At 40.5% G+C, this 24,445-nt stretch overlaps 2 protein-coding genes across 10 annotated transcripts in view; one reads left to right on the plus strand and one right to left on the minus strand.

Annotated features, from left to right (window-relative positions):
• The window catches only part of CAST (calpastatin), a 59,202-nt gene extending 55,512 nt beyond the window's left edge, over positions 1-3,690 (plus strand). For all 7 annotated transcript variants that reach the window (XM_080972509.1, XM_080972508.1, XM_080972507.1 and 4 more), the window contains 2 exons: positions 508-568; positions 2,386-3,690. In XM_080972509.1, coding sequence (XP_080828635.1) covers positions 508-558 — 51 coding nt within the window. In that variant the 3' untranslated portion in view covers positions 559-568; positions 2,386-3,690. The remainder of the gene's footprint in view (positions 1-507; positions 569-2,385) is intronic.
• ERAP1 (endoplasmic reticulum aminopeptidase 1) lies at positions 399-24,445 on the minus strand. Of its 3 annotated transcripts, none has more exons than XM_080972451.1 (20): positions 24,428-24,445; positions 22,142-22,705; positions 21,597-21,735; positions 21,013-21,147; positions 17,387-17,507; positions 17,072-17,226; positions 16,826-16,939; positions 14,281-14,412; positions 13,749-13,880; positions 13,523-13,600; positions 12,353-12,510; positions 11,606-11,685; positions 11,116-11,299; positions 9,025-9,181; positions 8,151-8,335; positions 6,882-7,043; positions 5,437-5,577; positions 5,263-5,344; positions 4,564-4,749; positions 399-535 (listed from the first exon to the last, which is right to left on the minus strand). In XM_080972451.1, the coding sequence occupies exons 2-19, from the start codon at positions 22,624-22,626 to the stop codon at positions 4,588-4,590; spliced, it is 2,802 nt and encodes a 933-aa protein (XP_080828577.1). In that variant the 5' UTR covers positions 22,627-22,705; positions 24,428-24,445; the 3' UTR covers positions 399-535; positions 4,564-4,587. The 3 variants fall into 3 exon arrangements, with proteins under 3 accessions (XP_080828577.1, XP_080828576.1, XP_080828575.1); XM_080972450.1 differs by lacking the exon at positions 24,428-24,445 and adding an exon at positions 24,145-24,394; XM_080972449.1 differs by lacking the exon at positions 24,428-24,445 and adding an exon at positions 24,104-24,394.

Raw genomic sequence — 24,445 nt, forward strand, 5'->3', positions numbered from 1 at the left:
AAACTATGTGTTACATAGGATGTCCAACATTTGTGGCACAGAGGAAGATTGGGATGCTCAACTATTTCTTCCTCCCTGCATTTCCCCCAGTCTAGGATTGTGGGCCTCCTGGTGGTGGTTAGCGTGCATTTGTGTGTAGAAAACGAATACCTGTATTCCCCACTCTCTCTCAAACTGACAGTATCTTTCACAAAGAACTAGTGCTTTAATCAGAAACAATTGAAGGAAGGGAGCGTTCAGCTCCCCTGTGCCACTGTTATGACCAAATGCTGGCTCTCTCCAGGGATGCATGAAAATAAAAACAAAACTTCAGAAAAGCCATTCATGTGTAGTTTTTAGCCCTCTCAAATGTGTGTCTCTCCACTTCCTTATTCATGACAAACACTTTGAGTTCAAGCTTTGTTTTACTTAAATGGCTGTGTTTTATTTCAAATATTTATTCACGGTGTTTGTTACGTGACCTCAGCATTCCAGCCAATAAAATGGTTGTTGCTTTTTCCCATTAAGGCAAAGGAGCAGTCTTCCAGTGCAAAATCTGAGAAACAGAAAAAGAGTTAAATGTTACCAGGTAAGAACTGTTAGACTTAATCATGCAAATTTGTGTGCATCCTTTATGCATGAAGAATGAATTGATTTTTCTGAAAATACGTGTTTCCACTCCCTTCCATTGTGCACCCAGCAGAGATTTGTGCATTTTGGTTCCTCCACCTTTGGGTTCTCCCCCAGACCCACTGGCAACACTGCCCTGTAAGAGGGTTAGAAGTTGTTTCAGGTTACAGTTGCCTGTTTAGCTCTAAGGTATCCCATCCCTTATTCCTGGAGTCAGTATAGGCCGAGATAGCTTGTTTGTGAGGCTTCACATCTACCAGACTCTTAATGCGTGGACTGACCCACAGTATTTATATACTGCATGTGCAGAGCTGTTTTCTACATAGAATATTCTAAGTGCAGTTCAACCAAGAAACCGACTGACTATTGGTTGGTTGCACTTTAGATTAGTAAAAGCTCTGAGTATGCTTGTGTTTCACACTGCACCTGGCATGCTAAATTGTCCTTCAAACAGTATATTCAAAATTACTTTTGCATTTAGCAAAATGTGAGAAACATGCATCTTTAATGTGAAATATGCATTATATATGGGTAAAGCATCTTTGTAAAGTACCTTTAAAATGCTGGAATGGCTCCAGAAAAAGGACACCGGCATTTATTATTGAAATACTTTTTGAAAATTAAATGCATGAGATTTCACATACTGTTAAGTAGCAGGAATTCTATCAATTGGTATTAATTTTCCCAAGAGCTCTGAAAATTAAAATACCTGCTCTAAAAAACAAGGGTCTAAAAATGTAAGTTTTCTTGCATTTCACGGTCATGTCAAGAGAGTTGAATCTGGATCAAAGTTGGCTTTGGATCCTGCACATCCCTCTCTTTTCCCTTTACTGCTGCAGAGGCTTTCATGGCAGCTTTGAGGGGCTTTGAGACCTCTCTCAGAGAACATCCTATGGGTCCTTGGAAGATCCTTCACCTATTTCATGCTTGTATACAGAATTGCTGCTGTATGCTTCAGTTGCAGCCTCTAGTGCCTCTCCTTTTTTGAGAGAGAGAGAAGTTTCTTGCTTTGGCAGCACCTGTTTTCCGCTTGAGGCAAGCAACCACCATCAGAGTGAGCAAATTCCATTGAATAGGGCAGGCAAGGGGAGCTGATACTTGTACAGTGGTACCTCGCAAGACGAATGCCTCGCAAGACAAAAAACTCGCTAGACGAAAGGGTTTTTTGAGCTGCTTCGCAAGACGATTTTCCCTATGGGCTTGCTTCGCAAGACGGAAACGTCTTGCAAGTTTGTTTCCTTTTTCTTAACACCGTTAATACAGTTGTGACTTGACTTCGAGGAGCAACTCATAGAACGCGGTGTGGTAGCCTTTTTTGAGGTTTTTAAAGACTTTGGTGATTTTTGAAGCTTTTCCAAAACTTTCCCGACACCATGCTTCGCAAGACGAAAAAAATCGCAAGACGACAAAACTCGCGGAACGAATTAATTTCGTCTTGCGAGGCACCACTGTACAGCCTCACAAACACCATCACACAGGGCTCATCCAAACTTCCTTTTGCAATGTGCTTTCCAGGCATGAGTCTGCACTTTCTAAGTCTGTGCCTGAGCAGGGTTTTGGGTTTTTTGTCCTACTGCTTTCCCAGGAAAATCTGCTGATTACCACTGAATCAGAACAAATGGCAAGGAAGTCTGCATGAGCCCACATATAGACCATGCTGGTGGTTTCAACTTGCATATTTATTTTTTGTTGGGAACCTGCTGAATTCTCTTTTATGAGATAACGTTTCCTCCCCTTACTGGCTAAATAATGTGCTCTCTTTTCCTCTCTGTCTAGGCTTTTCAGCGCTAATGCAAAAAAGTCTTCATTTTGCTGGTGGATAGCTGCACTTGAACAAAAAAAAGAAAAGAAGAAGCTATTTTGCAGAAGCAAGATAGTCTCCCGGGTGGTTTTTGTATCATGGTATTTGGATATAATGGCATGGGAGGCATGAATCTTACTATTTTCAAGGATGACCTTTTTCCATTTATTTTACTGTCTCTTATTTTGTAATTTTCTTCAGTTATGAGAGGGAACGGACGCTTTATATTTGTAAGAAAAGTATTTCTACGGATTTAATAGCAATGCAAAAAGAAAAAAAAGTCTGCAAATTTTGCACATAATCTACACATAGTGCCTGCAAATCTCAGCAGAGTTCAGAAAAGCTGTGGTTTGGTTTTTGGTTTTTTAGTATAATGAATGCTCTAAATATTCTGGAATATAATGCGTTTTGGCTATCATCTGCCTGCGGGTATTCCTTTTGAAGAATAGTTAGTGAGAAGTGAGTAATCAGTTGCTAAGATTTAAACGTGGGAGAAGAGTAGAAGCGATTGTTTCTCAGTCCTTGGCTTCTAATAACATAGTATTCAATATGAACAGTGCCGCTAGTATTTTCATTTGAAACCTTGAGTTCTGATTGTGACCGCCTGTCAGTGGCTTGCAGAAAGGGCGTAATATTGCATCTGAATTGCTATTGCATAGGGGTACTCCAGAAAGGATGCACATAGGACTCCAATATGTTCCTATAAGTTACACTGGTATAGCTCCCCCCACCCCACCCCCAGAATCCAGATTACACAGTTTGTTTCTGATGTATAAATTCACATCACAGCTGAATACAGAGGTGCTTTGTGAACTAATTTGGATGCAATGCTTGCTCAACTTCCATGTTTTATTCCCCACCCCCCTTTTTGGTATTCCTTGCAGTGAGAAAAGCTATGGCTCCAACAGCAGGTTCTGATATGCTTTGCATTATGAGTAGCAATTTTTTTATTGACTTTTGGAGTAAGGTGCTACTCCTGGTTTGGTCAAGTCTGCTTCCAGGTAGTTAGTTCTCTAGACTACCATGGGTCAAATATATAAGCCGCAGCCTGCGAGGAATATCAACTGTGCAAGCCCCTTTGAACTGCATGGGAGTTACACAGGAGCGTGGCCACTTTCTGCCATCGCTCTTACTTACTTCAAAAGGAGCAAGCGCAGGAGATGTTCCTCTGGGGACATCAGAATTTTGACTGTCCTTGACAATCTAATGTTAATACCGGACTGTTTTTGAAAGTCTGTATTAAGATTGCCTGTCACACTAATAAAGTTTTAGAATGTAAATTGTGTTTGTGAACTGTGTCCTTAATACATGGTTATTATTGCCATTATTAGACAAGAACACTGGCTGTGTCTAGAAGAAGGTACCTTTTACAGGTTTCAACCAAACCGAAATACCTCCTCTATCCCAATGCACACTTATTTTACTGGATCTTGTAGTTTACGGCTGCGTCTGGAAGAATGGCTTCTCATTAAGGGGGCAAGCCTTAGGCTTGCATGCTCCCACTCCCACCCACTGTCTCCTCTGGGGGCAGTCATCAGATCGGAAGTACTTGTTTCAGTTAAATACTGTGCAGTATTATCTGAGACTGTGGTCTGAAACGGACAGCTGCATAAACTGCAGTTAAGAGTTAACCATACCTTATCTGAGTTCAGAAATAATGCAAAAGTGGACCTATGGAATCAAAAGGTCCTGATCCTCTGTAGGCGAAGTAATGGATGTTACTTGCTACTGTATAGTTGGCAACATTCCAGCTATGGAAAAGTCAGATTTTCTACATCCCAACACACAGATATCTCTCCTTCCTCCATCCACGCAAGCAAGAGGCATAATCAGTTCTAGGACATGTTTCAGTCACACACAAGCATTTGAGAAGAGAATGGCCTAGGAGGAGTCCCAGACTCTAGTTAGAGAGGCATAAAGACCTGGTCTAAGAGAGGTCCAATTTTCACCACTCCTGTTGTAAATACATAACTTGACATTCATGCAAGGCCTTAATGCTATTTCCTCCACTTTGGAAGTATATTTCATATTTTCCAACCTCTGTCATTAGAATAAGCTCAAATATATGTACTAATCAGCATTCCAGTTTTTAGAATTTTATAAAAACTTACGTTTACGAAAGTAGCATTTTTCATATCTTTTCAAGAACTTACCATTCTTCATTCTGAAATCGTGCTTCATGCAGAGTTCCACATTCCGCTATTGGTGTGTAACCATTCCTTGATTTTTTCAAGGTTCTTATCCATCCACTGAATATTTTCTTCAATGGTTTCTACTGCTTGGTAGACAGCACGGAGCTCTGAAACTTTTTTGCCTTGGGAGTTGAAGAAACTTTTTACCTGTTGAGTAAAAATAAATAAATACCACAATAAATTTTTGTACTATTCCCATTATCTTTAATGGGATTTGAAAAAAGAAAAAACGTTGTAGGAGACTGCATCCTAATCTTCCTGTACCAATGCCACTAACTGTACAGCCTGGATTTAGTCATAAGAGATTCTCAGTCATGGAGGCATAAAGAAAAGAAACGTGCCTGTCGTTCAAATTGTTCATGAATTACAAGTGTTTTCAAAGGCCTTTTGCTTCAGATTTACAAAGAGATAATATAAATGGAAGCAGAACAGCATATGAGCAGTTAAGTATCATAAATGTCTCATGCATTTATATGTTGGGTTCCAAGAACCTATAATAATACAACTTGTCAGTTTGCCATGGATGTCCATTTTGCTTTAAACAACAACTGCTGCTGCTGCACATTGCCTTGAGATGCATGTGTGAAAAGCAATTAATTTTAAAAAAATGAAATCATGGAGTCTCACGGACATATAATGCAGGTTGTGAGATATGCTTACTTCTTCAAGTTGTTCCTTTGTGGAATATTTATTTGTCAATCCAGTAACCAGGTGTGCAACGGTATTCGAACCAAGTTCAAACCTATGCAAACAGAAGAAGTGCATGAAGTAAATATTTTTATATTAGAAAGAAAATAAACAGGAGTACAAGGAGTGATAATATTTAAAACTTACTTTTTTACAAATGTCTGCCAATTCTGCTTTAGAAACTTCCAGGCTAACTGATAACCCTCAGGGTTCCTTCCAACGGAGAGAACAATATACGGAAGATCCTGCATTTTTATTAAGTCATCCTGTAAACCTTGCTCCATTAACCTAAACAAAGAAAAGAAACCTCAGTGTGAGGAAATAATATTATTACCTTAATAGGAACAGGAAAACTCGAGTACGAATAAATGGTACACAGTGTAATGGCTATTTGATTTCATACCCTTAGCTTTCGCTGCAGAGAGATTATTCTTCATTTCCCCCAAGCATCCTCTCATATAGTCAGCATGGAAAGAAGAAAAGGTGCTGAAAGGGGGTACTGTGCCACACACAGGAATAATAATAATAAATTCTGTATGTCGCTCATCTGACTGGGTTGCCTCGGCCACTCTGGGGGGCTTCCAACAAATTACAAAACCACAATAAAACATCAAACATAAAAAACCTCCAGATGCAGGGCTGCCTTCAGATGTTTATTTCCTTGACATCTGACAAGGCAGGCACGATTACTGAGAAGGCTCTCTGCCTGGTTCCCTGTAACCTCACTTCTCGCAATGAGGGAACCACCAGAAGGCCTTCGAAGCTAGATTTCGGGCTGAAAGATGGGGGTATACTGGGCTGAGGCTGTTTCTTCCCTAGTTACAAAATGTGGAAGAGCCTATGGGCCATAGAGAAGTTTGATTGAAAAGCTGAAATGGGGAAAATCTATATCAAAGGGGAAAATTAACTATTCAGATTAATCTCTTCTGTGCTGTGGGGAAGGGTTCTTTCTCTTTGAAATCTTTGGCAAAGACGAGCAGTGGGAGACAGAACGCTCAGAACACACCCAGACCTAAAAGAATGAAAAAGCTGGCCTGCAGCTGAAGATCAGACACCACTTGTTCACCTTTGTCTCCTGCACCTCACCTAAAAATCTGATCTGCCCTGCCTTACCCCGTTACAGCTTCTAATTCCATAGGAACAGTCACAATGTGAAACAGCATTTATAGCCAGTGCACATGAACAAAATGTGCAACTGGTGTGTGCACTGACCTTTTAACTGTGAGACACTTCGTTCCAATCCAATGTTACAATGTTGTTGCTTTTTGTTGCACTGCAATGGTTAAGAGATGATGAAAATACAGGTGGCTGTGGCCTTGCATTTACAACATCTCTCTTTTAATTTAAAGCCGTTCATGTTTTCAGAGAATACAGTCATACCTCATGTTGCATCCGCTTCAGGTTACGTCTCTTCAAGTTGCGTCCCGCAGCAACCTGGAAGTACCAGAATGGTTACTTCCGGGTTTCGCCACTCGCACAGGCACAGAAGCGCTAAATTGTGCTGTGTGCAGACGCGGCACTTCTGGAAGCGAACACTTTGATGTGCCTCCGGGAAAGATTATGTCCGCAACTCGAGGTTCCACTGTACTCACCATTCAAGCTTCTCCTTATTTGGGCTTAGGCTGAGAACAGATTCAATTATCCTTTTCTCAGTATTAAATTTGGGCAGCTTGTGTTTGCTGAAAAGGAAGTCCCAGCCTTCGTCCGTCTGTGCTCCAACAGCATATACCGCAAACTTGATGTCATTGGGCAAACTGCAACAAATGGAGGCTTCAGGTTAGTTCTGACATGCATCTCTTGGTGTTGGTTTCTTATGTGGAATGGACTCTCTCAGGAGGTTGTGGACTCTCCTTCAATGGAGGCTTTTAAGCAGAGGTTGGAGGACCATCTCTTTTGGATGCTTTAGCTGAGATTCCTGCATTGCAGGGGGTTGGACTAGATGCCCCTGTGACGTTAACATATGAGAGTGCTGGAGGTGAAATAGTTAAACAGGTTAACCAATCAGAACCCAGGGGGGTGGAGTCAGAGGGACTATAAAACCAGCTCTGGGAGGGGCAAAGGGGGAGTTCGTTGGGAGTTGGGTGGTTGGTTGGAGTGGGAGTGAATTGGGATAGAGTCTGTGGGTAGGTTGAGTTAGTGTAGCGAAATAAGCTGAGTCAGGAACAGTTAGGACCTGGGAAGACAAGTAAATATCTGAGAGGTGGTTTAGTGAGTGAGAGCAAGTAGCGGAAGATATAGGTCTGGCTAGGCACCCCATGATTGTAATTGACTGAGATCGTTTATGAAACCACATGCTTGTTAAACTGCAATAAATAAACAGAAGTTTATGTTCCAATTTAACCCTGACTGGACTCAGTATTTTACCAGGTAGGGCCTGGGTGGTGGCAGCGAGAAATAAAGTGGTGGCACAGGGATCAATAGACGGTGAAACATCCGGGAACCCTGTGTGATTGCCACAGACCCTTGCAATCCCTTCCAACTCTGCGATTCTATTATTCCATGTCTGGATTCAATTGCAAATTACTACTCAAGTCAGACTGCCTCATCTCAAGAATCATTGAAAAGGCAAATTCACAGGTAATAGCAAATTTCCTCTATCCAGTGATTTCATGCTCTCCCACCCAGCTGGACTGAGCAGCCACAACACAGCAACTTCCCTGGTTTTAGTTACAGGTAGGTAGCTGTGTTGGTATGCTGTAGTCAAAATAAAATTTAAAAAATTACTGGAAGGATTTTTTTTTATTTCCCTGGTTTTGTATGCTAAATTGGGGTGGCGTTACAGCATTTAAGTTGCCACGATGCATGTTTTTGCCCTGTGAAGCCTGAAGATGCTATGCTGCTTACAAAAGAGAAACACGTACTGGAAATTTCCATCGGAGTCCTTCCACTTTGTATAGAACTCTTTTGCTTTGTCCACACACGGTTGGTACTTTCGTACGCAGGCAAACGCCAGAAGACTGCTCCGAAGTAGTCGCTCAGACACTGTCCCAGCATCGTCCCAAGACTGTTTGTCAATCATGTTTTTCATTAGATTGACTATGTATCCCTAGAGTGATTTCACAAACATACAAAAAAACATACACGTGAAATCAATTTTTTAACCAAATCTGTTAAAAACTGTATATATAAGCAGAATGGGAAAGGCAATTACACACACACACACACACACACACACAAAATGTACTTCCATGGCTGAAGGAAACAGTTGTTTAATAACCAAACTGAAACACAATGGAACAATAAATGATTTAAGTATGTATCATAATTAACCACCTGAAATTCTGATTATAAAACACATGCACACAGGAGCTAATGGTTTCAAGGCAGCTTCATATCCATGTTCCAGAAAAACAACAACCTACATAAATGGGAACCCTGCTCCCTTGCATCATGATGAACTTTTTCTTTAAAAAAAGAAGCATGCATCATATTAAAATAAAATCATAACATATTAACCTTATCTAATTTCCAATTGCTTTAAACAGGTAGTGTTTGCTGTTTCTTTAAATACTAACAGTTATTGTTTGGCTTCTTTCCATTAATGACATGCTGATCGTACACTCTATATTGTGATGGATGCTGCCCCTACTGACTCTCGCATCCCGTGAGAAAGCAGCTTCCTTTCATTCTACAGTACAACACATATACATTCATAAAATTATTGCCAATAACCTCAGTATGTGAGCTGACAGCCTGCAAGTATTGATGGCTATTTTTCAGTCTTCCTCTTCTTACCTTTAATTGATTATCTATGTCTTTCATGTCCCTCTTCTCCGTAAGTTTGTACAAAGGTATCAGCTCATCCAATCCTTCAAGCACGGGAGTAATTTCAGTTTCATGTTGTAGGTATATTGTTAAATCAAGAGCTTTAGTAATCGACAGCTTTTCGGCACTGTGGGAAACAAAGTGTCAGTAATAACACATTAAAATATTTGTTAAAGGGGCTGAACCATTCAGTGTATAGAGTTTTTTCATATTAGCAACACTAATCTTAGTGTTTTCCTTTTTAACAGCTAATGTTATGAATGAAACCTTCCTGAATTTTTGCACCCCGCAATGGCAAATTGTGCAAAAGCAAAACATGGTTTGGAGTGTTGAACTTCTGCAGCTGTCCGCATGTTGTGTTATATACACTGAGTTCAGGAAAGTGTAGCAATATGATAATATATTAAAACTGCCAGCAGCTGATCCACTGTTGAGTGTATCATGAAGAGATTTCAGCAGCAACGTTGCTTATTATCTGTCTTGCCAGGCTTCTCTGTCTTGCATACTTCCTACTCTATCCTATACGTCCTAGATTTATTCGTGCTTTTTACCAGGTTTTGTGGTCTTCCTGAATTAACCCAGCTTTGCAATCCTGCCCACAGGTCATCAGAACAGTACTGATCTGCATGCATATGCGCGCGCTCTCTCTCTCTCTCTCTCTCTCTCTCTCATGAAGGCCAGCCCCCTTCTTAACCAACAATAGTTCCTGTCTCTGGCTATGTATTTTTTTAGTACATTTATACCCCACTATTCTTCCAACATGGAACTGAAGTTGGTATACATGGGGCTCTCAAGACAGTCTCCCATCCAGACACTGACTAGACCCAGCCCTGCTTAGCAAAGCAAGTTGGCTGTATCAGATATCCTCAGCTCTGGGACCTCAACCAAGGGCTGCTGCCGGAATAGGGACCAAATTACTTTGCTAAATAGGCACCTTCCCTGCTGCCGTTCATTATCATGTGCTGTCTCAGAGATGTACATCAGCTGTGTACATTAGCTGACACAACATATTCATTACAAGATGTATACACAACTTGTGCACATTGAACTTGTGTGCATTCAAGCTTTACGCACAAGGCAAAGAAATAGAAAGGGGGCAGAAGAGGGGTGGCGCTCCAGGGAAAATGACTTTGGAAATGCCACCTGCCATTGAACCCAATGCATTTTGACTACATACAATTTTGGCTTTAGGAATGTAACCACCACAAAAGTTGTGAGCTTGCTGTATTTCTGCAATATACTCCCCCTCCCCAATGTGGATCAAGGGAAAGTATCAACAGACACTTTGTTGCAGGTATTGTTTCTACTCGGAAGAAATATTTTCGTTATAAAGTAGGATGGGAGCATCCTATAAATCTCTTGTAACGGCTGTGCCAAATATTATGAGGCCAATTTCTAGGGAAAAGGCCTGTGTCTAAGAAGGCTATAAACACGTATGTGCTCATTCTTTATGCTAGCAAAAAGTGTAGTGACGTCTGTAAAAGATTGGTTCAAGACGACATTGTGTCAATGGGCAAGAACTAGGAGAGCTATTATATTTTATTGGAACAGGAAGCAGTATTTAATTCTGAGATTATGATGATGATGATGATAATAATAAAATTAAATTATTTATTAATAATAATAATAATAATAATAATAATAATAATACCCCACCCATGTGGCTGGGCTTCCCCAGCCACTCTGGGCAGCTTCCAAAAAAATATTAAAATACTGTAATACATCAAACATTAAAAGCTTCCCTAAACAGGGCTGCCTTCAGATGTCTTCTAAAAGTCTGGTAGTTGTTGTTCTCTTTGACATCTGGTGGGAGATCTCAAGCTCTTATCTTTTCTAACTCTCACTGTCTTAGTACTACCACAACTCTCCCATTATTCACGCAGGAATGGCCTAAGCAACATCACTGGGGAAGTTCTGGATTTCTAATTTTGCAAATGATACAGGAGTGTCTCTCTCATTTTATTATGTGATGAAGTAGTGTTATCTGTATTACTGTTGTATAGAACAAAAATGGCACGTTGCTTACCAAAGAGACATTTAGTGTGTACTATCATACTTTACCTCACCATCTGGAATACACTATTGATGAGACTTGCTCTATCATTGCTGCTAATTGCTTTATGGTTTTCTTTCAAAAGACGAATTAGGGCATCCCATCCGTCATCTCCATAGTGCACAATATAATAACCATTCATTCCAACATTAAATTTTATCCACTCCACTTCTTCTGGGAGAATGATGTCATCTACAGACAAAATATATCACAACCTTGTATTTTTCTGTCCAGCAGTATTGACTCATTTCATTTACAGTTATCAGCCACAGATAAATAACTGATTAGCAATAGTTAAAATTGCTTAAAAACCTAGCCTTAATGTCTACTACACAGCTGCTTTGTGGATAAAAACTTCTGTGTGTCTTACAGGGACTAAAGAAATGGATAGCTTGGAACATCTGTATCTCCTTAATTCTTATAATCTTCCATAATAAAATTATTTAAGCTTGAAAACATAATTGTGCTTCTTACCCATTTGAATTCAGTCAAACATACCTGTTTTAGTTGTCAGCAAAAACTTCTGAACTTCAGCACATTTACTGGTAATATACGTTAATGGAACATGCCACAGATTCCTACAGTAAAATCGATGATGATTAGCTGATTGTTTCAACAGCCTGTATGAACACATATCTAAGCTGACCACTGACCTGCATGACTGGGAGGATGTAAAGAGGGGTTTCTTGTTGAGAGTTCTACGGCTGCAAGGTCTGTTTTCACACACTTGAAAGCAAACTTGCATTTCCAGAGATGGTTAATGATTCCTGCCATATTAACTCTCTACTATGAGTACCTATCTTTAAGAAAATGCTTTCGTTTCCTTAAGGCTTTGCCATCAGTCACATGTGCTCTCAAAGAAATGTAACAAGTGAAATTCCCTACAGGACAAAATTAAACCAGTCTCCAGTTTAGAGATTGTAACTTTTTCTCACTTAGAAAGTCTAGCATGCCCTCAGCTGATTTATTTGTATGATGTAAAAGAATATTCAATATGATTTTTCAAAATAATAATAATAATAATAATAATAATAATAATTTATACCCTGCCCATCTGGCTGGGTTTCCCCAGCCACTCAAGGCGGTTTCCAACAAAAGATTTAAAAATACATTAAAATGTCAGACATTAAAAACTTCCCTAAATACTAACTAGTTAAGAAATCACAGTGCAATCTGCATTATTTATTTATTTTTATAATTAAATGTTAGCCAGTGGTGGAGCTTCACTTGCTCCTTTGCCATTACCCGGTTGGTGCAGAAGAACTAGAAGCCTTCACATAGTGCTCTTGGTCTACATGGACTTTCTTCCCTTCTAATGTCACAGTTACCACTGGGAATCCTTTCTGCAGTGTCCAAGTGTCCATCATGGTCTTCACATCATGAAGCCAATTTTGGGTCCAGTGCTATAAATCAGGGACAAAAATATGAACTGAGATGCTAGGAGATGCTGCTCACTGGGCAGTAGCAGCAAAGAGATAAAAATTACAAATCTGTCTTATCTGTATGACTTTCCATAGTTAACAATAGTGTGGGATGACATTTTTGACGTATGGCAGAGAAACATTTAAGAATGAAAGTATATGGTTTCCTGTAACATTAAAATGGTGACAAAAACCAGTTCCATTTTTGCATCAATGCTAACCACACAAAGAATAAAGCTGGTTGGAGGTGGGATCTGATTTCCACTGAAGTACAGGTTTCGAACAATTCAGAAAGATTGCAAGGTTCAGCTATGATAAGAAACCATAGTTTCTGGTTACATCTATGAGTTGCAGAGATCCTTTCCCCTCTTTCACACGTGCAGGATCATGGAGAACTCTCACTTCCAGTTTTAAACTAAGCAGTTCTGCATGACGTCTGAAGCTGATGAACTGTGGTTTGTTTAAAGCAGTAGTGGCCAAACTTGGCCCTCCAGCTGTTTTTGGACTACAGCTCCCATCATCCCTAGCTAACAGGAACAGTGGTCAGGGATGATGGGAACTGTAGTCCCAAAACAGCAGGAGAGCCAAGTTTGGCCACCACTGGTTTAAAGTATGGTTTTAGAACAACCTATCTCAAACCAGTGTTCAATCATGCCTTCTTCCTAACCATAGTTTAAATAAACTACAGCTCACTGTCTCTGGATTTAACTGAGAATTGCAGATTGCTTAAAATCAGCAGAAAGAGATTCCAATCTCTTCCTCAGGGGCATGAAAGGGAGCCAGAGGCTCATCATAACTTGTTCATGTAGAAGGAAACCATTAATGTAGAGCGTGAGGTGCTGATGCTTTCTCCTAAGTAACAAATTCCTTGGTCTCTGAATATCAGTTAAGTGTTATGCACCCTCACTCGTGGAAAGGGTGGCTACTCCCTCTTTAGTAAGAAATTTATAAATTTCTAAACAGAAATACAGTACGCAATAAAACACAAACTCACGGAAGTTGAGATTGTCTCCTGGCTTCTGCCACAAACCCCATCATTTTGTCCTCGACCTGCTGCTTCTGCAGGGCAACCCTAGCAACAAAACTCAGAAATTAGGTACCTAAGGCTTCAAAACACGTGCAACAATACCGCTCAAAGAGCAATTCTGGCTAGCAATGCTTTGATAATTATGACATTGCTCACTAAGTATGCTGGTAGAAAACGTGCAAGAAATACTTACACCTGACAAGCTGTTCCACAAATCTTTGTTTTCTGTGTTTTGATAGCTGAATTGTGACAGATATTTTGTAATTCCAGCTCTAAACACTTCTGGGCTGATATAATGCAGTAGCATATTTAGAAGACAAGCACCCTGAAAAGAGGGGAGTGAAACGATAAATTCTACACTTGCTTTTTCAATGTCTGCTTATCTACATCTGGAGCAAAAAGATGTTCAGGTGCTCTGATTAGGACACTCCTAAGCCCTAATCTTTCATAAAGTTCTCATCTTTGGGTTCTGGCTTTTACATTAGATTTTTGTCCATATAAATTAAAACAAATGCTACAGAACATATTCATTATGTGTTTGATGGTTGAGGGAAGGAGTGCATTTACACAGAATAAAATAAATAGTGTAATGAACTGTGCATAAGGGCAAAAAGGTGGGTCGATATCCTCAAAATATTAGGACACATGGAGCCCCTGAGAGCTTATAAGAATCTCATCAGAACTAAGGAAAGAATACATAAATAAGAATTTTTTTTAAATTTTACCTTCTCATAGGAAACACTATCAAACATTTCTAGAATCTGAGATGGATCTTCAACAGGGGTCGATATAGGATGTGAAGAATTTAAGGCGTCTACCTCCATAGCAGAGAAATAATTGTTTAAAAAATGATCTTCCTAATAAAAGAAAAACAAAGTACTTGTTTAATAGGGTTTGAAGGTCACTTTTAAAAATTACTTATTGTCATTTTTCAGAGGTTTTACATAAAGTTAACAAAACCAAAGAACTACAATTATCAACTCAGGAGATACCATCACCTTTGTAATAATAACAATTCACACATTATAATGGTAATCGTTTGTATAAATTTGGGGTAGAGGGAGAATGGGTATCATGAAAGACTTAGGAACTGGTCTTCTGTTTTCTGGTGAATTTGTAAAGGCAATTAAGTTCCACCACTCTCTATCAAGTGTCCTTGTGTTTTACTGTTCTTGCAAGTCTTAACTTGTGTGTTAGCTGTTTTAGTGTGTCATTTAAAAGTATAGCTGAAAAGCTATCAGTGTTTTTACTTAATTTCTATGACAAAAATATTTGTACTCTTTATTAATTAATTAGCAGATTGATATCCTGCCTTTCCATCATTTGGCAACTGCTTTTTGATTTTGAAACACAGCATGTACCTAAGCATGCAAGTTTGTAAATTAAAAGAAAAATAAATTTTGAACCCCCCCCCCTCAAATTACCTGACTGATTTTCAGAGGGGGTAAACTTGTTAGTCTGCTTCACAAAAAAGAAGGAGTTTTGTGGCACCTTAAAGATTAATACTTATTATACCATAGGCTTTTTTGTGCTAGAGTTCCCTTTATAACGGGGTCCTCAAACTTTTTAAACAAGGGGCCAGTTCACGGTCCCTCAGATACTGTTGGGGGGAGGGCTATAGTTTGAAAAAAATATGAATGAATTCCTATGCACACTGCACATATTTTATTTGTGGTGCACAAAAAACAGGAAAAACTATACATTATTTAAAATGAAGAATGATTTTAATCAACATAAACTTATAAGTATTTCAATGGGAAGTATGGGCCTGCTTTTTGCCAGTATATGAGAACATCGCAGCTGCAGACAGCCAGCTTGTTGACATCACAAGATGCGGCTAGCTGTGGGAAAGAAGATTCCCGGAAGTTCACAGGCTTCTCAGAGCTCTGTGAAGAGTGTAATTTGAGACCTTCCGTTTGCGTATGTACAGGAAGTTTGTTGGACTTGCTGGATGAAGTTTGAAGTGGTCGGACATGATTTCTGTAGTGCTGTAATGTCAGAAATAAACATCATGTAAATAGATTTCTGACTACTCTTCTTTCCCTGCTAGGGAAGCAGGAGGAGGGGGTGTGCATTTACCCACGCTGGGAAAATGTCGCCTATCAAAATCTCCCTGGTCTGTCCGGGAATTCAGCCAGAGGAGGTTACCGGTAAACGAGCTCCGAGAGCAGTGAGAGGGGCCAGCCTCTCCGGAGGGGGTTTGTAAACCAACACTTTTGGCTAATGAGATGGTCGTTAGATGGATATCTATATAAGGGAATGCGCAGCGCCGGATATCGCATCGACAGAGATGCAGAAAATTGAGTCTGCTCAGACGCAGAAAATGATCCAACCCACGGTGGGGGCTCTGAGGCAGTGAACCAACCCAGGCAAGGTAAGCCTTGCCAGCTCCTGGCCTAGAGCGAGTAAGGGAGCGCTGAACAGGGAGGAGGGCCGAGGAGACCCTCACACCCTTTCCCCCGCCTCCTCTGTGCTAGGGGTGGTGGTGGTGCTGCCGCCCTCCGAGGCCATAGACCCGTTAAGACAGTGGTGGATTCTGTAACTCCCGGGTTGGGCCGGGTTCAGGACCCTGGCAGCGAGATCTGGCCCGCAAACCATAGTTTGAGGACCCCTGCTTTATAAGTGCATGAAGTGTTATCCTAAATTGGCAGGAATATACACATACACGTGTAATATATATATAGAGAGAGGAAAAATGTAAGCAGTGAAATCAGGGGGAAATGAAATGTGAAAAATATTGACAGTGACAATTATGTTAAAGTGGATGTAAAACCATTACAGTGATGTATTTTTGTTAAACAATTATAGGCCGTTCACACATCAGCGTTGATGACAGCACACACATCCTGACATTGGCAAGCTAATTGTCACTTGTAGTGGGATAATTACATGTTATCTCAATTCTGGTGACTGAAGTGCTACCCTATTAAGAATGTTATTTCACCTGTCACCTGAAATAAGGTAGCAGCTTTTATCTCAAATTAGCTTGCCAATGCCAGGATGCTTAGTTGCTCAAGAGGGACGTGTCCTTTATCAGTCTCCCAGCCCTGAAACTCATGCTGCCCCCATGCCCCACCCCATATACATGAATAGCAGTATATGACTTGTGGTCCAGGGTGTCTGGAGTTATGGACAAGAATCTTTTCAGGTGATTGTTGCTGGTTTGACTTATTTCCAATAATAATAATAGTTCTATAATCTTCAGCGAGCAATCAACATTGATTTTAAGAAACATTTTAGTATTATAAAAACTGGAATGTTAATACTCACAACTTTCAGTTCTGGGTGGGTAACATTTACAGACAGAAATTCCATAAAATTTGCAAATCCTTCATTGAGCCAGAGATCATTCCACCATTCCATGGTGACTAGATTTCCAAACCACTGCAAGAGAAAACATCTGATAGCAGAGATTTTCAACTGTTTTAAATTAATCCTCTGGTGCCTTCATTACACTGAAGAATCCACTGACTAGCGCAGCTATCAAGTTCATGTAAAAAATTAGTGATAACTTACCTGGTGAGCAAGTTCATGGGCTATAACCAAGGTAATTCCAAGTCTACTTGACGCTGAGGATTTTTCAGGATCGTATAACAAAGCAGATTCCCTGTATGTAATCAATCCCCAATTTTCCATTGCACCAGACTGAAAATCGGGAATAGCTGCAAGGTCTGCAAATACATTTTGAAAAAGTTGTCCCTCATACCTACTCACTCCATTTATAAATTCACAAGTCAACTTTGAAAGTAAACATATACATAGGTAGGTTTCGTTTGCATGTATGTGTAACTTAGATCAACATTTCTATCAAAAGTAAAGTAGCGAGTTTACCTTGCTTAGGCAGAGGATATGGAATGCTAAAATATCCCTCATAGAAGTCTAACAGTTTTACTGCTGCATCCAAGGCATAATCCAGTTGGTTGATCACATGTGGTACAGCATATACTGAAACCTAAAATCATCACCAACAACAAAACACAAACATTGATGAATTCTGAACTCCAACTTAAGAAAATATAAAAGATAATTAATTTGTTAACACCTTAAAATGAGAGTAAAGTTGAAATGTATCCAACATTTGATTTAGCTTTTCCTACCTTCTGTGCATAGGTAAACTCCTGTAAAAACCAATGGCAGAGGATATGTTTCTTAGGAAGACATAGTCCTGATCCATTCACTTCCGGGGTGGCGCCACCGGCAATGGCGGACTCCCTCTGAATTGGAGGGACTAGCTCTGCATGAAACGGGTCTTTCCGCTGCGGCGTAGCGGGGACCCTTCTGGAAATCACAGGCAGATGAAGCCTGTGACCGTGGGACTCGACGGGCACCCTTAGCGCCCCCCCAACCCACAAAGGAACCCACAAACGGGCTCCGAAGTGAAGAGGGGGAAGTGGCGCAGTGCTGTGAGTCAATTGCTTTTTCTGCGGAGCGAAGCCGCATAGTCGTTGCCGGAGAGCGCTGCCTTTTTCCTGGGACAATTTGGCATTTAAAACAACCAACCGTGAGTACTGGAACATTGAATATTTGGACTTCAAATAAGAACTGGCGAAATAAAAAGGAATCTGGACTTAAAAATTAACCCTAATTTGGTACTGAAATGGGAAGGTTTAAACAGGAAGTCACCCTCCCGTTTCCTCGTAGTCAGAACAAAGCAAAGACAACGCAAATTAGAGCCTTAAAAATCACTTTTAAAGGATCAACTTTCATCATTTAAAATCGCTGAACCCCCCCTTCGGTAGCAGGGGAAGAAGGGGGACCTTTTCTGAGCTGCTTAAACCTGCAGAAGTGAATCTAAAGCAAAGTAATTTTCCACCGTCCTGACCCTGGAGCGGGGTGTCAGAATTGACGTTTGAAACTCATTGACCAGAAACAAATGTCTTTTGACAGATAGTTAAAAGAAGAGAAACATTGTGACTCCATTGTTTCCCTTCGTCTTTTAAAAGAACAAATATGGACAAAATATCTTAAAAAAGAAACTTTGTTGCTATTGTTTTCAAGAAAAAGAACAACCAGAAGTTTTTCCCCCTAGTGGGGAACTGTGAAATTGTAACTAATTCCTGGGAACTTGCAGCTGTCACTGATTACAACTGTGGGAAAGGATTTGTGACCTTGTAGGACAATGTCTTCAGAAGCACTGTTGGGTGCTTTCTGTAAAATAAATGCCCTATTGGATCAGTTAAGTCAGAAGACGGATTTCATGACTAATGCGGCCAGAACCTTTGAACAGGTAGTGGGAAACTATATGGAGCCCACCCAGGAATCAAAACAGGAGCGTGCCATGACAGAACAACTGAAAGAAGAGGACCTTGCTGAATCTTGGGCGCCAGAGACGGAGGGAGTTGCGGCCCAGCAGGAATATAAACTCTTGGATTTGATAAATGAACTTGGAAAAAATCAGACTTGGAAAGATAAAATCTGGTTTGGTTTGGAAATGGGGGGTTGGATAGACCCCCCTTTACAGGGAGATTTGGACTTTTCAAGTCTGGAAAGGGGCCGCCAGATGTTTGGAGCTGTGGGGGCTCTCAACTTTGAAGGGAATCTGGAGCATGCTTGTAAATACTACATCGAGCTATGGAAAAGGGATCGTCTTGCTGAAAAGGGTCAAAAACACTACCAAGCCGGAGTTCCCACGAATAAAAGGGAAATATAAAGAAGATGTACGAAAGGGACATGGAAGAGACTTGAGGGCCTCGGATATAAGATTGCCAGGTTAATGTGCTAGATTAATAGGATAAAAAGGACTGACAAAACCCGGGACCAGGAGGAAGGGACATTGGATGAAGACTGGATTGCTTTTTTCTTTTCTTTTTATCATTAGGACTGTTTTATAAAATTGATGAATGTTAGGAAAATGTTGAAATGAAACTATTTGGCTCTTATAAAAATGTCTAAAGAACTAGGTAAGAATGTTATGGTTTAGGAGAAGTTGGTAAAAATTAAGATTTAAGTTTTAAACTTTAAGGTTTTGTATAAGATAAGATGAAAATAGATCAAGGTAATGTGATGACAGAATACTATGAATTATGGAAAGGATTTGCTGTGATTATTATAAAACAGGATACAGGAAAAGGGAGGAGGAGGAGGTCAAGGAAAGAAGGTATTGAAAGTGGAGAATTGGAGAATGATGGTTTTATTTTTATTTTTATTTTTCTCTTTTCTTTTTCTTTTTCCTTTTCTGTCTTGTTTTTTCCTTTGTGTAATTCTTTAAAAAAAACAACTCTTTTTTCAATAAATATCATTTTTTTTTAAAAAGAGTCCTGATCCATTCAAATTAAAGGACTCCGAAGGTGGATCTTAATTTAGCAAAAAATACACTAACAATGGCAGTGAAAGTATCTATATCTTATATAACCTTTTTAACCTTGTCAAACCCTGGAATCAAGAAAATTTTATTTTGTGGAGGTTGCTTGTGGAGATTCTGACTAAGGATCAGGCAGAACTTTCTGACGGTAAGAGCTGTTCAACAGTGGAATGGTCTCCCTCGGGAGGTGATGCTCTCTCCTTCCTTAGAGGTTTTTAAGCATAGGTTGGGTGGCTATCAACTGCAGAAAGTTGAGCTAGATGACCCTCAGGCATGGCCGTGGCCAAGTGGGGGCAGGGGAGCAGTTGGCTCCCCTAGATCAAGTAAAACAATAGAAATACTGACAAATCATATTGGTTCTAACCTGCCCCCCAAGTCCTGCCCCCCTAACAAAGTCATGCCACTCCCTAACAAAATTCTTGTCTATGCCCATGCCCTCAGGGCACTTTCCAAATTAACAATTCCATGATTCTATAGGGAAGAGCTACTGTGGTGGGTAGAGAGTTGAATTTGGATAGGGACCAAGTTCAAATGTTTGCTTAGAAATGAAGTACACAGGATTACCCTGGGGCAGTGGCTGTATGTATCTCATACTAAGCTACCTCATGGTGTTTTAGCGCAGATAAACTGAAAGTCTAACTAGGAAAGATGAAGTGCCCTGTGACTGCCTTTATTATTATTTTTTAATTTAAAGGCACATTATCTCATTATCCAGATGCTCAGTCTTTTTTGCAACTGCATGTACTCAAGCTTTTTAATTTTTATCCCAGCAGTTTAGAAAATTAAGCATTACTGGTACACATTTCTACCAACAAATGTAAACAGCTGTGCAATGGCTGCTATCCATATAACTGATGCTTAACAAATGGAGCACGACCACTGCAAGTCTAAACTTTTGCTTCTTATAGCATTGTAATAGACGTTTTGAGAACTACTGAAAAAATATTTCAAATTCTATAGGGTTGGATCCAAAGTTAGTCACAACCAATTTAAGCACCATTGATTTCAATGGATCTACTCTAAGTATGACTAAGTCTAGCTCTAACCCATAATAATTTCTTTAAAACCTTTCCAGGCTCTAATTACTTTAAAAATTGAAACTGCTACAATTTTAAAATATCAATATGCAACACTTCAGTTGATAGGAAAAGTTTACCTTAATTCCACGGGAAGTCATCTTGGAAACGGATTTGAAATCTGAAACAATGAAGGCCACTAGGTAAGTGCTCATCTTTACACTGACATCAAAACGGTCTTCAATGAGCTGCCCTCCAATGTTTACGGATTCCACCTAAAAAATGTAAAAACTATTACATTTCAACTCTAGCTCTGAAGTACATTCATTACTTCTGGTCTTGCGCGCGCGCGCGCACACACACACACACACACACTATATATATTATCTCCCTCATAGCTCTTTTAAATGCTTTCTCCATTTCACAGTTGCAAACCTACATCTAAGAAGAAGCTAGAAACAGATCAGTTAAGAAGGGCAACCTAGCAGGAGAGAATTGCCCCCTATTTCTAGCCCTACTCAACAGATTTACACTTTTCCAGCACATGAATATATTCATTTTTAAATTCTGCTTTGCTTTCTTATGTGAGCACCAAAAGTGAACACAACAGGAGCATAAACTCCTACGAGATACGGTTTATAGTGTACAACGGTAATGTTTTCTACGTTACTTTGCTTTATCTTGCTCAACTAGGCAGATCAAAGAATACAAAGTATACACCTACAATGGGCATATTGGATAGTGCAAGATGTTTCGGTTCTCTTATGATCTTAATAGAAAATTTAGCTTTGAATGCAGGCTCATCAAAGCAAGGGAAAGCCATACGTGCAGCTGTTGCTTCAAACTGTGTTGCTGCAAGCACCCTGGAATTAAGAAACAGAATACATGACATATATGCTTTGTTAGTAGTACAGTACATAGTAGTACAGTAAAAATATTCAAAGATGAACATTTCACCTAATGAATAGAAATCAGCTTGCATTTCTTCATTGAAGAAAGAGATATTTAAAAAACTTTTAACAGTGTATTAAGATGCAGATTGCATTATGCTAATGAAATTTACTTTGATATAAATATGCATATGACTGCAACCTAAAGGTGCTTCCAGACAGGTATTTAATGTGGGATTGGAGCTCCTCACATATGCAAGTTTTTTGCGTGTGTTTTGCAATTCTATATGACACGAACTTTATAAACACAGAAGCAATGAATCACAGGAAACAGGAAGGTCAAAAAGATACATACAAATCTAAATGAAAATAGTCTTACCTTACTTCTCCTTCTGGAGTTCTATATGAGCTTTTATAGAATCCATGAAAACTGTCCGAGAGATTAGCAGAATACTCAATGCTAATAATGTACTTGTGCTCAATTTGCAGTGGTTCAGTAGCAACGAGTGCAATCTGTTCATATGGTGGGTATTCTAAAACAGTCACTTCTTTATCAGCATCAGGGGATCCTGTTGCTCCTTGGATGGTAGCTTTAGTGATCTGGAGATATTTGCTGTGCAGGATGACTGAGCTAGTTTGTTCAGTTACCATAATCTCTATTTTGGCCAGTCCAGTAAAAGTTAAAGTGGTGAGATTTGGATGAATAAGAAGATCATAATGAACTGGGACGACATGCTTGGGAAGCCTACTTTTATTCCAAGGAAACTGATTACTTCCACCTCCAGTGCTTGAATCTGTTGTTTGGCTATTGAGATTACAGCTCAAAAATGGAACAAGACTTAAAATGACTAGCAATAGAAACATTTTCAGCTTCTTCAAGGCAACTGTATAATCTGGAAGCAGCAATCTCAGTGTCAGGTTGTTATTGTATCCAGTGACAAATCTAATAAAGAAACATTATTAAATTAATAGAAAAACCTTTTAAAACCTCTTTGACTACCACCTATGGCTTTCCCTATCAATGCAATCTTTTGTGTCAGAAAAACATCAACAGTGCAGAATTCCATGCACTTTGGATTTATAAAGTGGAGACTGAAGGAGCACTTCCATTGCATCATACATGTCTTATTCAACTGCTCTGATCTGCAGAACTTGCCCTTCTACAAATGCCATGATGATGTCTGTTCTGCAAGTGCAAGGAACTGAACTTCTAGTGTGGTGGCACCTATACTTTGATACTCCCTGCCTATTGATAGTAGAGGCAGGTGCCTTTGCTACATTATTTCAGATGTCTACGGAAAACTTTTCATTTTAGCAAGCCTACCCAGATATGTAACTAGCACTGTGTATACCCCATACTGTACATTTAAGAAACAATACTGTAATGGAAAGCACCACTGCACCCCAAATTCTAAGAACTGTAGTTTGCTAAACTGCTGGGAATTGCAGCTTTGAGGGGTAAACAACAATTCCCAAGATTCTTTGGGGGAAGACATGGGCTATGAATTTGCTTTCAAAGTTTGGTGTGTGCACAGCCTAAGTCATCTTATGTTCGTTAAAAAAAAGTTTTTACAGATTTTCACATAGACCACACAGAGCATTGTGATAATCTGTAAAACTTTCAAAATAAATAAAATATGCACAGCAGGTAGGTGCACAAGTCTAAGGCTTGTTTCTGCAGCCCCATATGCCAAGCACTCAGTCCCAGGGATACACATGGAACCCCTTGGGGCAGGCTAGAAGCCAGTAGTTCTTGGTCTGTCCTCATTTTACTGCCAACTAATTCCACCAAAGCGAGCTGGACTTTTAGCACGATGGGGGGTGGGGTGGAGGAGAAGCAACTTTTCCTCAGCTCCAGGTAGAGTTTTAATTTTCGGCCATTTTTGTCGTTGCGGCTGCCTACTTATTCCACAGCTCAAGCACCTGAGCTTCCCCGCACCACCCCCTCAAGATTCCTGGGAACTGTAGTTTCAAGGTGCTGGGAAAACATGGCTCCCTGCGAAGGGGTAAACTACAATTCCCATGATTCCGTTGGGGAGAAAACATGTGTTGCGGGCTGCGGGCGAATCCCTGGACTGACTATGACGGTGAAAGGTACAGGGGTGGGGTAGGGGCGACGCACGCGGCCAGGCCCCTCCGACACCTTGCCCCCAAACCCGGCCTGGGCCTCCTGCGCTGCGCCTCAAAAAAGGGGGCGAGGCGGCGGCCTGCTGAGGGTGAGCATGCGCAGTGGAGCGTTCTTGCGCCTACTGCGAAAAGAGGTGCGCGCCAAAGCTAGGCCCCTTCGGCGGAGAGGCCTCCGCCTCCCCTGCGCTCCCTTCCCTTATCCCGCGAGCGGTACCTACTCTCCCGGCTCCCGCAGCGCTGGCGCGGCTCCCGTACCTATTCGGAGGAAGGGAGCGTGAGGAGGCCTCCGGCGCCGCAGCCCCTGCCTCTTCTTCTCCCTCAGAGCCGGGGGAGTGAAAGCGAAAGCGAGTTTCTCCCCTCGCTACGCGTCTTGGTGTCGCGGGGACTTTAGTGGATCTCCGCCTCTGGCGCCCTTTTGCCCAGCGGCAGGAGCCTTTGCACCAGGGCGAGGAAGCGGCGTTTGCAAGCCCCGTTGTATACCGTTAATTTATATATACGACGTCGAGGAAGCAAATCTATTTTATAGGCGCCGAGTCACCTGCTTCTGAAGCATATG

The sequence above is a fragment of the Podarcis pityusensis genome, assembly GCF_964106645.2.
Source record: "Podarcis pityusensis genome assembly, chromosome: 11".
NCBI lineage: Eukaryota > Metazoa > Chordata > Lepidosauria > Squamata > Lacertidae > Podarcis > Podarcis pityusensis.

Excerpts from the sequence above, each read along its gene's own strand:
- ERAP1 (XM_080972451.1), bottom strand. The coding sequence starts at position 22,626 with ATGTTTCTATTGCTAGTCATTTTAAGTCTTGTTCCATTTTTGAGCTGT. Across the intron at positions 8,336-9,024 it reads ACATAGATAATCAATTAAAG|GGATACATAGTCAATCTAAT; the intron begins GTAAGAAGAGGA and ends AAATCACTCTAG. Across the intron at positions 5,578-6,881 it reads AATAAGGAGAAGCTTGAATG|GTTAATGGAGCAAGGTTTAC; the intron begins GTGAGTACAGTG and ends TTCTTTGTTTAG.